This window comes from Erinaceus europaeus, chromosome 19 (assembly GCF_950295315.1).
Source record: "Erinaceus europaeus chromosome 19, mEriEur2.1, whole genome shotgun sequence".
NCBI lineage: Eukaryota > Metazoa > Chordata > Mammalia > Eulipotyphla > Erinaceidae > Erinaceus > Erinaceus europaeus.
In genome coordinates, this window is record NC_080180.1 from 16217882 (window position 1) to 16236470 (window position 18589).

At 41.5% G+C, this 18589-nt stretch overlaps 1 protein-coding gene across 1 annotated transcript in view; it reads left to right on the top strand.

The window, feature by feature from the left end:
- Positions 1–18589, top strand: part of CRB1 (crumbs cell polarity complex component 1) — a 149521-nt gene that overhangs the window by 5011 nt on the left and 125921 nt on the right. The window contains 2 exon segments of the mRNA XM_007539736.2: positions 2501–2531; positions 2533–3079. Of these exon segments, the coding sequence (XP_007539798.2) occupies positions 2501–2531; positions 2533–3079 (578 nt within the window).

Here is an 18589-nt window from a genome sequence, read left to right on the forward strand (position 1 = left end):
AGAACATAGTTTCCCATGTGTGAAATCCTTTACACAAATGGTGTTAAAATTCTTGGGTATAAAATCTAAAGTAGAGGGACAACTTATTACGTTTTCTTTCAGGGAATAGAAGAGGTTTGGTTTCTGTGAGCCCTCCTGATAATATACAGGCATATGCTAACTCTCCTCACACAGGCACTGCAGGGAAGTTGCTGGCTAGCACACAGACTTGGAGGAAGGTAGCTGTGAAACTGTTCACACTCCTGTATGAGGAACCAGTCAGTCATTTCCTCGAAGTATCTTCTCCTCACCGTAGGTGGCCACATTGTGTTAAAGAGAACCAATTCTCTTTTTGCAAGAAGACCGGGAGATTAGTCATAATATGTTTTTCAAGGTTTACACCTCACTCTCTTGTGGCAATAGCTGACTTACGTGTCATACCATAAGTACAAAGTCACCATATCATACATTTGGGAACTATAAGCCTGTATGTGCCATTCTATCAGTAAGCAAAGAAATAAAAATAAGAGAATGACAAACTGGATGAATTTGCATGCAAAACAATGTTTTGCATAGGCTGATACAATTGAGTCACCAAAACACAAACCTTAATGAGCAAAATTCAAGAGAGTAACACAGTTGTCTAAGTTTTCAGGGAAAATTTATATACAATCAAATATACAACGAAGAAAAAAATCACAGAATCATTGCTTAACTTCTGTTTAATATTTCAACTAGAATTTAAAAATGTACTCTAGAACAAGGAAACTACTAGGAAAATGAAAGTTTTGAAACTTGGCAGATCTGTTTCCTTGCAGAGAGACTTAACATATCATCCATAAGATGTTCAGAATAATATTGTGTTGGTGCAATGATGAAGTCACCTTCTTCACCTCACCTTGGATGGAGTGTGAAGGAACCATGTTGTGAGATTAGCCAGAAAGAGAAGGATGAATATGGGATGATCTCACTGATAGAATGAAATTGAAAAACCAGAACCGAAAGGGAAACACCAAGTAGAGCTTGGACTGAGCTTGCTGTATTGCACCAAAGTAAAGGACTCTGGAGGGAGAGGGGTGGCTTCAGGTTCTGGTGGATATCTTCGCGGATATCTTCGCCCACCCTGTCCAACGCTTGACGTCTCATCACCCAATCTGGTCCCCTACGCCGACACTGAACTTCTCTGTTCCAGTCTCTTGGAAACAGAGCTGGCAGTCAGCTGAGGTAAAGAACAAACACCTCATCACAGACCCCTGCAAGCGTCCATCTGGCTTTGACCTAGCACGTTATGATTGGGCCCTCCTCAATCGCTATCGAACAGGCCATGGCCGGTGCGCCGCTATGTTCCATCGCTGGGGAGCCAGAGACGACCCGAACTGCCCCTGCGGCTCCAGACAGACTATGACCCACATAGTCAACGACTGCCACCTCTCCAGATTCAAAGGAGGTCTCGAAACTTTACATCAGGCTCAACCTGATGCTGTTGACTGGCTACGGAAGAAGGGCAAACGCTAGAAGAAGAAGAAGGTCCTGGTGCACGATGGTGGAGGGTTTAGAGTGTTTTGTAGAAATGAGAGATTTTACACAAGTACCAATAGTTTTATTTACTATTGACTGTAAACCATTAATCCTGATAGAAATAAAAAAATAAACATTGTGTTGGTGGGAAGATTAGAAATAATTCACCTTAGATCCCTGACATATTTGGCACAGAGCAAACTTTCAATCAATGAATTGGATTTATGTTTTCTCCTTATTTTCACTCTCTTTTTTTAAGATTTATTTTTAAAAATATTTATTCATTATTTATTCCCTTTTGTTGCCCTTGTTGTTTTATTATTGTAGTTATGATTGATGTTGTTGTTGGATAGGACAGAGAGAAATGGAGAGAGGAGGGGACGACAGAGAGGAGGAGAGAAAAACAGACACCTGCAGACCTGCTTCACCACTTGTGAAGTGTCTCCCCTGCAGATGGGGTGTATTTTCACTTTCAATGCTTCTCTTTTTTAGAGAATAAAAAGTGTTTGGATAAAGCAACTATAAACTAGGTTTTGGTGGACATTTAGATATTGGTTTCAATTAGATAGTACATTAAGAGACAGGTTGTATTTTATCTTCTAGCAAACCTGAAAATTCTTCATGAGAGAAACAATGTTCAGATAGAGAAATAGAGACAGAGACAGAGACACACAGAGAGAGAGATTGACCATAGCACCAGAACTTCCTCTGGTGCCATGAAAGGTCCCATGTGGTGGGCAGGGGGATGCTTGATCTTAGGCAGTCTGGAAGCAATGCAAGGTAGGGGCCTGCACTAAGCTATCTTTTTGGTCCCTGGAATGTCATTATTGGCAAAAGTCACTATTAAACTTCATTTGACAAAGCTCACCATTAGAATGCAGCTAACTGCATTTCACTGAGCTTGTTTGTAATAATTATGAGGAGTGGAAAGAAAGAAAGTTCTTTAATTTGTAACCTGAACCACTTATTTGTAAGCTTAATTTTTACGTTCCCTTGTAGATTTCTTCTGCAATAAAAACAACACCAACTGCCAAACACTCAAACTCTTGCCAAAACAGTTCTACATGCAATGATCTTTCAAAGGGAAATTGCCATTGTTTGAACATTGCCACTAATTTGGTCGGAGACTGTGACAACATAGAAGATCCTTGCTTCTCTAATCCTTGCCAAGAAAATGCCTTATGTGTGAAAGCCCCAGGAGAAAGGCGCTTTCTCTGCAAATGTCTCCCTGGGTATAGTGGGGTGACCTGTGAGCTTGTCATTGGCTCCTGCAATAAGGACTTCTGCCAGCATGGAGGCGTTTGCCTACAGGATCCTGTCCACCCTGTCTGTATCTGCCCAGCTGGATATACTGGAAGATTCTGTGAGATGGAGGCTGATGAGTGTGCTTCCAGCTCTTGCCACAATGGAGCTGTTTGCCAGGATGGAGTCAATGGCTATTCCTGCTTCTGTGTCCCAGGATATCAAGGCAGGCACTGTGACCTGGAAGTGGATGAATGTGTTTCAGATCCCTGCAAAAATGAGGCCACCTGTCTCAACGAGATAGGGAGATACCCTTGTATCTGTCCCTGTGATTATGCTGGTGAGTGTGATTGCATTCCAGGCCTGATTCTTTTTTCTTTATTGAGTATGAAAGCACAAGCAGAGGTGACGTTTCATGCCCATCCAAGTGCTTAGGAAAAAGACAAGAATAAACAGATAGGAAGCTTCCTCAACGACTAAAAGTTCACTGAGCATACTGGCACTGCTGCTGTTTTAAACTCAGCCCTTAGTTTCAGTATAGAATTAGAGAACTCCATGGAATCTCGATTTCCAGGTGAGAGCAGGTAATTTCTTCATCAGCACTGATTTAGTTCATTCTTGCTGAAGCGCGCCCTCTAACGCCCAGTTTCTGGCATTGCAACCTGCTGGGACCTTAACTATTGGAATGAATCATCAGTACTAGTTCGGTTTCTAGTAATGTAACATCAGTGTATCTACCATAGCCAGATTGATGAAGTGTAGCAAATCAGAGTAACCGTGAATTTACTAATAAAAATCCACTTTTGTTTACTACTTCTCTGTCATTCCATCCTGCAGATCAATAGGGGGCAGCTCAGAAGGCTTATGTTTTCCCATTCATTAATTTGCTCTCTACTTTCTTCTGTTTCCTAACACATATCATTGTGACATTATTTAAGTTTGAGTGTCAATTTTTCTTTTACTTGCTGATTTTTTAGACTTCCATGGCTTCTTACTTGTCATCACGAGGCTTTTATCACCCAGGATTTGTTCTTTCTTTCTTTTCTTCCTTCCTTCCTTTCTTTATTTCCTTCCTTCCTTCATTCCTCCCTCCCTTCCTTCCTTTCTTCTTTTTCTCCTTCTCCTCCTCCTCCTCCCCCCCCTCCTTCTTCTTCTTCATTTTTGAGACAAAGAGACACACAGAGGAGTACTGCACAGCACAGATGTTTTCTCCAATATGACGGTGGCCAGGCTTGGAACTGCATTATATCATTATATCCATCACAAAGTAGGCGCACTAGCCAAGTAATCTGTTTTTGCCAGCCCAAGTCAAAATGCTTAGACTCCAACATCAGATAATCAAAGTTAATAGATGACTCTAGTGGGTAATATGGAAATGAATAGAGGAATTAAGTTCATATGGACGTCATTTTCTCGTATTCTCCCATCACTCAGACCCACACAAAGGCTTGTTTGGTTTGATGTTGTCCCACATTAGCAACTCAGAGGAATGAATGAGAAACTCAAAGAAGCTCTCTAAAGTCAAGGGGGCATCTGGGGTCCAGAAGGAAAGAAAAATACCATTAGCAGGCTAGGGTGTGCAGCATGGGATGTGCTCAAGTGCCCTGTCTCAACCTAGCTGCTGGGCACTGCATCCAAATTTGGCGTGATCAGAAAGAACTTGTTTTGCAGGGTGCAGCCCAGGATCCTCTGAGCAGCAAAGTAATGAAGTGCAATAAATTTTAAAAGAGAGAGGTAGGAGAGGAAAAGGAACACATGAAGCAGAGGGTTCACACTGCAGGAATCCTTCTCTGTGCTTCCTAGTGGTGATTCATGAACTGTAGATGCAGGCTCAGAGAGGCACTGAAGATTCTGGTGAGAATCTTCCATGTATGAGCAAAAACTCTAAGCTGCATGTAAACAGTTGCAAACTGTATCGGATGACAAGAATGCTAATTCTGAGCACATGTGCACTTTTAGTTCAAGTTTATGCACCGAATCATTCTGTAATTGAGGGCTTCCTTTAGATTAGCCAGAGGAACATTTTCACATCAAGATGCTTACCATTTAAGGAAAACAGAGCTACAAGAGAGTATGGAAAGGCTACTTGGATGTATGATGAAGCCAAACAGCGCAGAAAAGATTTTATTTCCTCTATTGTAAAAGTATGTTTTAGTATCAAGATGATTTTTGTAAAAACATATTTTAGTATCCAAATAATTTTGGGGGAAGAAAGAGAAAACACTTTTAAAAAGCTCCGTTACATTGATTTATACATTGCAAGCTTATCATCCTTATTTCAGAAACAACAAAAAATGTATGAGTGAATCCCTCTTATAAAGGAAATGTATTCATATCTGGGGGGGCTAGAGGAAGACTGGCTAGGCAACTGAAATCAGAGAGTCACTGCAGTAGCAAGTCCTTATCGTTGGAACGTGTCCTGGAAGAGCAGGAAGCTGAGTGGTGAGTGTAAAGGCCCCTAAGAAGAAGTTTCACTTACTATTTATCAAGGCCAGACTATTCCACATTTATTTTGTCAAAAAAATCAACATCATAATATCTAGTATAAAATATTAATGTAAGAAAACACATTTAAAAGTCACTTGTCATTCCAACTTAATGAGGTTATAAGCTCTATCAGTGGTTCTCTAACCTTATCGATTGAGCACATCAGATTCATCAAGAAATGAGTTAAAGTACAGTTTTAGATCCAACAAAGTTGAAGTAGGGTCCAGGAATGTGCTTTTGTAAGAAGTTTTCTTGGAAGGAGGGGCTGGGTGGAGGTACAACTGGTTGAATGCATATGTTACAATGCTCAAAAACCTGGGTTTGAGCCCCTAGTTCCCACCTGCAGGAGGAAAGCTTTGTGAGTGGTGAAGCAGTAGGTGGAGGTGTCTCTTGGTCTCTCTCCGTCTCTATCACCCCCACCACTCTCGATTTCTGGCTGTCTCTATCCAATAAATAAAGTTGTCTTGGGGTGTTGATGTTGCTAGTTTGGGGGCCACATTTTGAGAATTAACTGAAGGAGATAATTGTGAGAGGCTTTTATGTGACAACCTTAACTCTTTTTTTTTTTACTTTTTAATTTTTATTTATAAAAGGGAAACATTAACAAAAACCATAGGATAAGAGGGGTACAACTCCACACAATTCCCACAACCAGAACTCCATAGCCCATCCTGTCCCCTGATAGTATTCCTATTCTTTAACCCTCTGGGAGTATGGACCCAAGGTCATTGTGGGATGCAGAAGGTGGAAGGTCTGGCTTCTGTAATTGCTTCCCCGCAGAACATGGGCATTGGCAGGTCGATCCATACTCCCAGCCTGTCTCTCTCTTTCCCTAGTAGGGCGGGGCTCTGGGGAAGTGGGGCTCCAGGACACATTGGTGGGGTCGTCTGCCCAGGGAAGTCTGGTTGGCATCATGATAGCATCTGGAACCTGTTGGCCAAGTAAGGGTTGACATTCCATGCCTGACATCTCTGGACACAGTCCAAAGTGAAGCACATGCCGAGGTGGTACTTGTTGCATTGATTAGGCTGGGATCAGCAGATGCAATGTCAGTTGGTATGAATTGAGAGAAGCATGTAGGAAAGTGAGCCCCACCCCAGGGTTCTAGAAGTGGGGGAAATATAGGCTCTCAGGAGGAAGCGGGAGGTTCCTACTATCTTAGGGCTTAAGAAGGCAATAGATAGTTATTGCTGTAATCAGATTATTTGGCAATTGGGTTAACTTTGAAAATCCCATTGTAAGGATTTGCTGTAGCATACACAACATCACCATAATTTATGTCCTTTCACATTATTTATATATAGCTGTGTCTTATAGAGTAACACCACTGGTTGCTTCTGTTCTCCCTAGTCTAAGCTTTTAGGAGAGTCAACATTTAGACTCAGTTTATGGTCTGTGCATTAAAAATTTTGAGACGTTTAATCAATTTCCCCCCTCATATTAATTAAGTAGTGATTTATATGACTACAAGTTAATAGGAGTGTACATAAATACCATTCCCACCACCAAAAGACTGTGTCCCATCCATTCTCCCCTTCTCCGCCCAGTGAAGTTGAACTTTCACCCTCACCCTCCACCCAGAGATTTTTACTTTGGTGCCCTACTCCAAAGACATGTATAAATCAAAAGCACTCATATAAACATATATACAGAGGAGGCCAGGTGGTGGCACATCGGGTTAAGCACACATTGAGGCACAAGGATTCCAGCCTCCAGCTCCCCACCTGCAGGGGGGGCGAGTGTTACTTCACAAGTGGTGAATCAGTTCTGCAGGTGTCTTTCTCTCTCCCTCTCCATCTCCCATTCTCCTCTCAATTTCTCTCTGTCCTATCCAAAAATAAAATAAAATAAAATAGGGCACAGGAGCAGTGGACTACAGGTACCAAGCCCCAGTGACAACCCTGGAGGCAAAATAACAACAATAACAATAATAATAATAAACATTAAAAATAAAAATGTACACATATATAGTCTTACACTTATGTAACTTACACTTATATAAGCTGTTTTTAATATTTATTTATTATTGTATAGAGACAGAGAGAAATTGAGAAGAGAGAGGGAACGAGGGAGAGAGACATCTGCAGCACTGTGTCACCACTTGTGAAGCTTTTCCCTGCAGATAGGGATCAGGGACTTGATTTTATCCTTGCACACTGTAATGTGTGCTCTGTAATGTGTGCACTTAACCAGGTCAGCCACCATCTGGCCTCCGATATAAACTATTTATATGTTATTTTATTATCTATATAATGTCTATGGGTATTTATTTATAATTATTACTGCTCCTGGGTAAATTTTATGAGTACAAATAAATATAAATCTTTAACTTACTCAATCATTATTTAATGGAAACACACACAAAGTCATAGGCACATGCATGTATTTAATTTCTACAATATACTGAGTATTATTCTAGGTTCTATAAATATAAAAAAATGATAAAAATTTCCCTTAAATTGGAGGGGATAGCAGTGGTGGGAGATAGCTCACCTGGTAAGGTGTACGCCTCACCATGTACAAGACCCAGAGGTTAAGACCTGGTACCACACGGGAATACCAGGGACCTGGAGAAACTCTAAGGATTGTGGAGCAGTGCTACGGTGTCTTTCACACTATCTTCTTTCTGTCTGGAATAGAATTTTTAAAATGTTGTCAAGGAGCAGTGCTATTGCACATGACCTAGGCCCTGGAGTGGGAAAATAAGAAAGGAGGAAAGGAAGGAAGGAAGAAAGTGAGAGAGAAAGCAAGCCAGCCTGAGGGGGAAGAGATACACCTGTGTAAAATAAGTAACTCATAGATGGAACACATAATAGTTTAAGTGGTGGTTACAAACAGTGGGGGAAAACTAAAACAAAGAGGGTAAGAATTGCATTTCAAATAGAATGACCAGGAAAGGTCTCACTAAGCAGTGACTCATTCATTTATGAATAAAGTTTTGAAGAGATGAGTAATGGGGTCAGAAAATATCTTGTGCAAAAGTATTCAGGCAAAGAAACAGCAGACTCAGGGACCCTAAGGTATAGAGTATTTGGAATGTTTTAAAAAGCAGAAATGTGGTTGGTGTGACTAAAGATAAATGAATAAGGGGAAGTCAAAAGAGGGTCAGGCTGTGAGGGACTTCATTGACTAGGGCAAGGATTTTGGCTCTTCCCCTAAGTAACTGACATGAAGTTGCTGATAATTAGAGCAAAGGATTAAAACAGCTACACTTACATACTAACAAAATATTCTATGTTTTTATGTTGAGAATATACTTGGAAGGGGTGTTTAGAATAGAATTAGCATGCACATTGGCAAGCATTACCAAAAGAATGAACAATTTTTCATGGCAAGGTGGAAGAGAAAGGTGTTAAGTTTTAACCTCTTTCTCACCCTGTCTTTCACCCTCTATTTAAATAAATAAAAGAGGAGGCTGGGCGATGGCGCACGGGATTAAGCACATAGTACCAAGTGCAAGGATAAGCGCAAGGATCCTGGTTCAAGCCGCCGGTTCCCTACCTGCAGGGTGTTCACTTCATGAGCGGTGAAGCAGGTCTGGAGGTGTCTTTCTCTCCTTCTCTCTACCTTCCCTCCCCTCTCAATTTCTCTCTGTCTTATTAAAAAAAAAATCAAGATAATGGCCACAGGAGCAGTGGATTTGTAGTGCAGGCACTGAGTGCAGCGATAACCCTGGAGGCAAAATAAATAAATAAATAAAAGCTGGAGAGGCTAAATAGCTCACCTAGACAGTGTGCTGCTTTACCATGTGCATGAACTAGGGGTGTGCTGTGCCCCACTATATTGAAGGAATGTTTGATGCTGTGTTCTCTCTTTCCCTGCCTGTGTCTCTATCTAAATAAATACATAAATAAGACCCAGAATTACAAAATAAATAAATAAATAAAAGTTTTTGGAAGCAGTGGATCTAGCAGGACCGAAGCTCCACTGAAAACCTCGGCAGCGAAAATAAAAGGGATAATGAACTATGCCTTGTATACAGATGTATAAATACACACATATATGCACATAAGCAAATAAAACAAAGCATCTGGCATATGAACAAGTCCTGCCTTTAGGGGGCCCAGAGATTTGTAAGAGTTTAAGGATCATGAGTAGTTACAAGAAGGCCCTCCCCTGCGCAGTGAGGCTCAGTCCCCACAGAAGACAGGGACTGGGAAGCTGCTTTTCCTGGGGCTTCGGGGGAGACTCAAACCTGGCAAGTGGAGACTCAAACCTGGCTGGCCGCAGCTTGGCACCGGAAGTGAACTGCGCATGCGCGTGAGATACTCTTGGGCTTCTGGACCTGGGTCTTTCCAGGGTCTTCTCACTTCCTTGTTGTGGACTCTTGAGGGGACGGAGGGCGCCCAGCTGGAGGGAAGACCTTCCCAGCACACTCCAGGATCTGGACGGGCCCAGGGCTCACACAAGGCAGCATGTTCAAATGGGGGCGGCATGTTAGAATTTGCAGTCAGGACCATCTCAGCGTGACTTTGGGGAATGGGGCCCACCCAGATGGATCATAGTGGTTCACTCCAAGACTTGGGTTCATGTGCCTAGAAAAACAAAAAAACAAAACAACAACAACCAAAAAACCCAAACAGGGAGTCGGGCGGTAGTGCAGCGGGTTAAGCTCATGTGGCGCAAAGCGCAAGGACCAGCTCAAGGATCCCGGTTGGAGCCCCTGGCTTCCCACCTGCAGGGGAGTCGCTTCACAGGTGGTGAAGCAGGTCTGCAGGTGTCTGTCTTTCTCTCCCCCTCTGTCTTCCCCGCCTTGCTCCATTTCTCTCTGTCCTATCTAACAACGACATAAATAACAACAACAATAATAACTACAACAACAATGAAAAACAAGGGCAACAAAAGGGAAAATAAATAAATATTAAAAAATTAAAAAAAAACCCAAACAAACAAACAGACAAAAACCTGAAACCAAACAGGGTGAGTGTGTGTGTTGCTCCTCCAGCTGAACAGTGCTTATTGTGCTCCTATCTGTTTCTGGGTTTAGGGCACTCATATCTGGAACTGGATGGAGACGAGATCACCATTGTTCTTGGGGGAATTATTGATTGTTAGTTATTATAAATATGAGCAATGGAATGAAGCCTTTCATCGTATTTCATTCATCATTAGTAATTACATTAATCTCATGTACTGCTAGGAAAGAAAAAGGCTGAAAAAAGACACCACCGATTGTAAAGCCCATTCTAGTCTCAGAGGTATCAAAAATCCGATGAAGAAAAGAGCAGTTGGGGGGCCAAGCGGTAGTGCAGTGGGTTAAGTACACATGGCACGAATCTCAAGGACCGGTTTAAGGATCCTGGTTCGAGCCCCTGGCTCCCCACCTGTGGGGGGGGGTCACCTCACAAGTGGTGAAGCAGGTCTGCAGGTGTCTGTCTGTCTCTGCCCCTTTCTGTCTTCCCCATCTCCCTCAATTTCTGTCCTATCCAACAACAACAATAGCAATACCAACAATAACAGTAGCAACAAAACTAACAAGGGCAACAAAATGGGAAAAATGGCCTCCAGGAGCAGTGGATTCGTTGTTCAGACACTGAGCCCCAGCGATAACCCTGGAGGCTACATATGAAAAGAGCAGTTGATGAAATTCAGTCATTCATCAGAAAAGAACCCTAGACATGTAAGGTCTATCTGAAGTAGATGCTTTTTAAAAGGTATTTTGTTATTTCTTGTTATCTTTAGACAAGATGTGTCTGAATCCTTAAGCCAAAGAGTGAACTAGATAAGAAGCAAAAAAATATTCCCACTGAAATTCATCTTGCACAGCACCTTTCTTTATTATTATTATTATTATTATTATTATTATTATTTTATTTAAGAAAGTATTAATTAATAAAACCATAGGGTAGGAGGGGTACAACTCCACACAATTCCCACCACCCATTCTCCATATCCCACCCCCTCCCCTGATAGCTTTCCCATTCTCTAGCCCTCTGGGAGTATGGACCCAGGGTCATTGTGGGTTGCAGAAGGTAGAAGGTCTGGCTTCTGTAATTGCTTCCCCGCTGAACATGGGCATTGACTGGTCGGTCCATACTCCCAGTCTGCCTCTCTCTCTCCCCAGTAGGGTGGGTCTCTGGGGAAGCGGAGCTCCAGGACACATTGGTGGGGTCTTCAGTCCAGGGAAGCCTGGCCGGCATCCTGACGACATCTGGAACCTGGTGACTGAAAAGAGAGTTAACATACAAAGCCAAACAAATTGTTGAGCAATCATGGACCCAAAGCTTGGAATAGTGGAGAGGAAGGGTTAGGGGGATACTCACTGCAAACTCTAGTGTACTTCTGCTTTCAGGTATATATTTTTCAGTAGTTTACGGATACGTGTGAAGATATGCTCTCTCTCACAGAACCTGGTGTATATCTAGGTTTTGGGACTTTGTTAGAAAGTGAACCACCTGAGATGGAATTAGAGTATACTATGAAAGGAAAGGTCTCACCCGAGTAATGAAGCTGAAGAGTTGTCATTCCACACGTGTAGTCTGTGGACACAGTCTGAAGTGAAGCATGTTGAGGTGGCAATCGTTGTGTTGGTTAGGTTGTGATCAGCAGATGCAATATTATTTGATATGGATTGGAAGAGGCATACGGGAAAGTGGGCCCTATCCAAGGGTTCCAGGACTGGGGGAAGTAGAGACTCTATAGTGGAGATGTGAGGTTCCTGTTGTCTTAGGGTTCAAAAAGACAATCGATAGTTAATGTTATCACATTATTTGGTAATTGGGTTAACTTTGAAAAGTCCTTTTGTTAGGGTTTGCTGTACAGTACCCAGTATCTTGTATATAGCTGTGCTATTGGTTGCTTCTGATCTACTTGGTCTAGGCTTTTGAGAGAGTCTGCATATCAATTACACTGCATATATTGAGAAAAGATTCAGTTTGTGTTTTGAAAAACTTCAAGACATACAATTAATTTTCCCCCTCTCGTATTAATTAACTAGTGACGTATATAACTACATTTTGCTAGGAGTGTGCATAAACACCATTCCCACCACCATAAGACTGTGACCCATCCCTCCCACCCACTCCCACCCCCCACTGTCCCAGGAAGCTGCATGTCTATCCTTCACCTCAGGGTTATTACTTTGGTACCCTACTTACAATTTGGTCAGGTCCTGCCTCTCCTGGGGTTATACCCCAAGGACTCCATAACACCCAACCAAAAAGAGGTGTGTACTCCTATGTTCATAGCATCACAATTCATAATAGCTAAAACCTGGAAGCAATCCAGGTGCCCAACAACAGATGAGTGGCTGAGAAAGCTGTGGGATATATACACAATGGAATACTATGCAGCTATCAAGAACAATGAACCCACCATCTCTGACCCATCTTGGACGGAGCTAGAAGGTATTATGTTAAGTGAGCTAAGACAGAAAGATAAAGATGAGCATGGGATGATCCCACTCATCAACAGAAGTCGAGGAAGAAGATCTGAAAGGGAAACTAAAAGCATAGCACCTTTCTTAACATTATTGTGCTTGTTTGATTATTATGCAGAGCAGAAAGGCTTTGAACCTGTTTTCATTGCTCAGATCTGTATACAGATTGTAATTGTGTAGCTGGCAAGAAAGCTCACTGGGAGGGTACCTGGTTTGTCTTAATGATGCCCCAGGTGCAAGCCCAGCTACCCCCACATTGGGGGGACACTTCAGTGTAGTGTTGTCTTTCTTTCTTTCCCTCCATTTTTTTTTTCTTTTTTCTTTATGATGGTGTGGGGGATTGAATTTGGGACTTTGGAGCCTCATGCATTTGTGTCTCTTTGCATAACCATTATGCTATTTACCCCCATCTCCATCTTTCTCTTTGAAAAGTTGGCCCTGGAAGGTGAAGCTCTAGATAAAATAAAATAAAATAAAATAATATTATAACTGGAACCGGGTGGTAGGTAGGACTGGCATAAAGATCCTAGTTCGAGCCCCTTGCTCCCCACCTGCTTCACAGGCAGGTGAAACAGGTCTGCAGGTGTCTAGCTTTCTCTCCTCCTCTCTGTCTTCCCCTCCTCTCTTGATCTCTCTCTGTCCTATCCAACAACAACAGCAATAACAATAATAATAACAAAGGGCAACAAAAATGGGGAAAATGGCCTCCAGGAGCAGTGGATTATTGGATTATTATTACTCCACAGCAATAACCCTGGAAGTAATACATATATACACACATATACATATATATAACTATATATGTTATATGCTATATGTAATGTATATTATATGTATTTATACATATATATTATAACTTTTATAAGAAGAAAACACACTAGTAATCTGTAGTTGTAATGGGGTTATTGAGACAGTATCTCTGTGCACTGATCCTTTGCCCAGACTTGTCCTAGTAACTCTTGTAACCAACACACCACATCCACTGTTCCTTCAAGAATCCAGACACAGCATACTCAATTCTTTTTCAGAAGGAAAGATGCACACAGGCTTATTAGAAATCAGATATTTATCTCTGAAATTTAGGATGATAGCCCAAAGCGAGAGTACAATTACTTCCAAAACATGGGCTCCAGAGATCATGAGAAAGGTGTTCTCTGTGGTCTATCAATGCTGCACAGCCTGGCTGTGCACTGGCTCCCTGTCAGACTGAGTGATGAGGATGCGTCCATGACAAAACCTGCTCCTGAGTGATAACACGGGATGTGCACTATCTGGTGGCACAGGATGCTGACACTGACGGCTAATTGCTGAAAGCTCCCAAGCGAGGAGCAGAAATCTCTAAACACTGATCAGAAGTTTAGGGAATTTCATTCTGTAACAATTACACAGCCCAAAGGAATCTGTATACAGTTTGCCAAATCTGTAAATTTGACTTTACAGCTTTTTCATTTAAGAAAAGAGTAGGTGGGGCTAGGTGGTGGGCACATGGTTGCGTGCACACATTACCCTGCACAAGGACCTGGGTTCAAGGGCCCCCTCCGCCTGTATGGAAACACTCACAAGTGGTAAAGCAGTGGTGCAGATGCCTCTCAAATGAAAACAAAATATTAAAAAAAAAAGAAAAGAGCGGGCTCAGACTTATGAAAGTATTGAGAGTCTCTGTCCTGGGCTACAGGTGCCTTCCTGGCAGATGGTGAGTTATTCCATTGCTGTCTTTGGTCAGATGTGCCAAGTGTTTCTTCTGTTCCAGAATATGTCTAAATGTTATGGATCCTGTTATTAAACAACAAAGGTCTTTTTTTTTAACCTTAAAAAGCTTGTATGTTGTGTGTCTGGGAGGTGGCGCTCTTCTTCTGACACAGAGTTCTCCTTAATTCTGCATCTCTCCTCCCTCCCTGCAACTTTCTATTTTCCTCAGTTTCATTCAGAATTATTAGCCAGTTCCAACACATTTACTTTGTTTCAGAATAAATTTTTGGGAAAGTTTTTTTTTTTTACCAGTAATAATTTTCCATTTCTAAAAAAATAATTTTCCATTTGTTTAGGCACTCATCTATTGGAATGCTATTCATTGTAACAGCATTCAGTGTCTACTCTACGTGCAATTACAGTGACATGGTTTAATACTGATAGCAGTATTTAGAATGTGACTGTTCCCAGATAGAATACACCACACAGCTCAGGTATATTTTTGAAGGCCATGTGACAGTAAACATTCAAATGAAGATCATAGTGATCCAGATGTTTTATCTGTGAAGCCAGCATCTGGAAATATCAAAAACATCTGGGTGATTAATTGTAATTATTCTTTCTCATCCAGCTATTTTGACATCAGCAGATATAGACCAGCTCACTTCTGTCTATATCAGCAGCAATGATAAGCTGCAGTAAGAATTATGTTGATAAGTAGCATTAAGAACAATACAAATATATCACCCCAACCAAAATGGTGGTTTGACTTAAAATTTTATCTAAAGCATTGAAACATATGTGCACTAGGATCACTTAAAAACCACAGTATTTGAACTACCAACATATAAATGGAACTGCAATATTTAAAGCAGTGGTTAATTATGTATTTCTTAAGTACTAGGAAGTAATCTGGGTGCATATCACACGCTATATAAAAATTTAATAAAGCATTAACAAGCCTTAATCAACTGGTTTGATTTTTTTTTTTTTACAGGTTCATACAGCTCAGCAAATATAAATGACTGAAATACAAAAGAATATAACCCAGTGTCATGTAGGTAAGACACTCATGGGAAAATGGACAGAAATAAGCATTAGAGGGGATGGGATATAGAGTTGTGGTGGTGGGAATTGTGTGTTGTACCCCTCTTATCCTATGGTTTTGTTGGTGTTTCCTTTTTATAAATAAAAATAAAAAAAAGAAATGCAGTGACAATGTATGTGCTAGTTAGTAAATTATATGCAATTAGTTGGCTATACATCTGGGGAAAAAAAGAAATAAAAATTAAGACTAGAAGGAGACAGAATTGGAGAAATACTGCCATGTACTAGCTATATGACACAGGCTGTGTGCCTCAATTGTTGTCAGAATGAAATGAAAGCAAGCGTGTGAGAGCACATAGGCCTGGCCCTGCCTGTGGGAGGAATTAAAACGTGCCTATTTCTTTCTTCTGAGAGAGTACTGTGAGGATTCACACTGACCCCATATTTCTGGATGAGCCGGCTCACTGTGCTTGACCAGTGTCACTTCAGGGCCAGTAATTTTAGACCTAGCACGAACACATGATGGCTTTCGTTTCTGTATGTGTGAAAATAATTATATGGAAAATATTTTTTAAAGAATGTATCAGTTTTGTCTTTCATAGATTCTTGGAAACTAAAAATAGACATTATTGCATTATCTTAAATGGCACAAGTAAAGATATGAACACATTGTTGAAAAATTGTTGAAAAGGACAGCTAGAATGGGGACTGGACCGAGGTCTTCCACTGCCCAGTGCAGTGCTGACTCCCTTGATGACCTCACTGATAATCAAGATGTGAAAATTGCAGTTACAAACTGGGTGGGAAATAATTACCCTTCAAACATCAAGCTATTTACTTAGAAAAGCATACTACATAAATTTCCATTTTTTACTGATATAAAAATTAATCTGTAGGCTTTTTTTTTTTATCCTCAAAAGCAGTCAGGTTTAACGTCCTGGCATCTCTTTAACTTCCTTTTTTTTTTTTTTTTTGTCTCCAGAGTTATTGCTGGGACTGGGTGCTGGCACTGTGAACCACTGCTCCTGGAGGACATTTTCTTTCATTTTATTGGATAGGACAGAGAGAAATTGAGAGGGGAGGGGAAGATAGAGAGCGAGAGAGGCAGACCTGTTTCACCACTTGTGAAGTGTTCCCCCCCTCCCCCCGCAGGTGAGGCAGGGGTGGAACAGGCGTCTTTGCACAGGTTCTTGTGCTTTGTACTATGTGCACTTAACACAGTGCACCACCGCCCGGCTCCCCTAACTTAGATATTTGTAGAAGCTTGTCACAGTTATAAATGATAGGAGGTGTTAGAATATCCTAGTATAGCTTCTGTCTGTCAGGAAGGAGAGCACAAAATCAATTGTTTATAGGTTCTGAGTTCTTTGAATATCTGACAGTAAAAGCTTTCACTATACATACATACATACATACATACATACATACATGTATAATAAATAGCCAACCCATATCTGTGATCTTGGGATAACTAATGCAGTTTCCAATGAAGGGTGGAGGGAATTGGATCAAGAACTCTGGTGGTGGGAAAGGTGTAGAATTCTACCCATTATCTTATAATTTTGTAAGTCAACATTAAATCACTAATACAAAATATCTCATTTTAATGCATAATTTTTATCCTGGGTTATTAAATAAAAACAAAGATGGGTTGATATGGGTAATTCCTCCTTTGTAGCTTTTACAGATAATTTGCCTTTTGTGAAGAAATTTTAAACTTAAAAATGCCTATGCCAGTAGAGTAATTAAATATTTATTTATGTTTGTATGGGGACTGAAACTGAGAGGGTAAGTGGAGCTAGAGAGTGAGTGACAGACAGAGAGGCACTTGCAGCACTGCTTCACTGCTCCTGAAGCTTCCCCCCTACAGGTGGAGACAGGAGATTTGAACCCAGATCCTTATGCACTGTAACGGGTATGTGCTCAACCCAGCCCCCAAAAGAACATTTAAGAAAACAGTCGCGGGGAGTCGGGCTGTAGCGCAGCAGGTTAAGCGCAGGTGGCGCAAAGCACAAGGACTGGCATAAGGATCCCGGTTCGAACCCGGCTCCCCACCTGCAGGGGAGTCGCTTCACAGGCGGTGAAGCAGGTCTGCAGGTGTCTGTCTTTCTCTCCTCCTCTCTGTCTTCCCCTCCTCTCTCCATTTCTCTCTGTCCTATCCAACAACGACGACAACAATAATAACTACAACAATAAAACAACAAGGGCAACAAAAGGGAATAAATAAAATAAATATTAAAAAAAAAAGAAAAAAAACAGTCGCACTTAATGTTTGTGTAGTAAGTTTCTGGGAAAAGGAAGTATTGTCTTATTTTCCAGCAAATAGCATGTAATAAGAACTATTGGGGGTCGAGCGGTAGCGCAATGGGTTAAGCGCATGTGGCGTAAAGCCCAAGGGCCAGCGTAAGGGTCCTGGTTAGGGGTCCCGGTTCGAGCCCCCGGCTCCTCACCTGCAGGGAAGTCGCTTCACAGGCGGTGAAACAGGTCTGCGGGTGTTTATCTTTCTCTCCCCTTCTCTGTCTTCCCCTCCTCTCTCCATTTCTCTCTGTCCTATCCAACAATGACATCAATAACAACAACAATAAAACAACAAGGGCAACAAAAGGGAAAATAAATATTTCAAAAAAAAGAACTATTATAGGGACTTTAAGCACATTTCTTATAGTAAGCTTATAAGGTAGTTACAAAACTGCTCCCCCCTTTATTTTATTTTATTTATTTATTTGTTTACAGTCACGGATTCAGTGCTGGCACTACGCATTCACCGCTTCTGGTGGCCATTTATTTTTTCCTCCCCCCCCTCGTCATTTTATTAGATAAGATAGAGAAATGGAGAGTGGAGGGGGAGATAGAGAAGGAGAGAGAAAGACGCCTGCAGACCTATTTTACTGCTTGTGAAGTGGCTTGGTTGTAGGTAGAGAACGGGGCTCGAACTTGGGTCCTCGCTCTTAGTACTATGTGCATTTAACGTGGCACATCACGGTCAGGTCCCCTGCCCCGCCCCCCACTTGACCCTCGCTCCCATTTATTTTAGGTGAGTAAACTGAGGGAGATATGGACAAGTTAAGCAACTCTCCTGAACTTACACAGCTAATAAGTGACTGTGTCAATAAAGATGCCAATCCAGCCTATTTGTGTTGGGCCGCTGATGTCTTTCATCAACTGTTCAACTTCTAACCTAACTAAATGTTTAAAAATAATTTTATAGCATTCACCAGCCCTTTGCAGGCTTCCCACAAAAATACAATT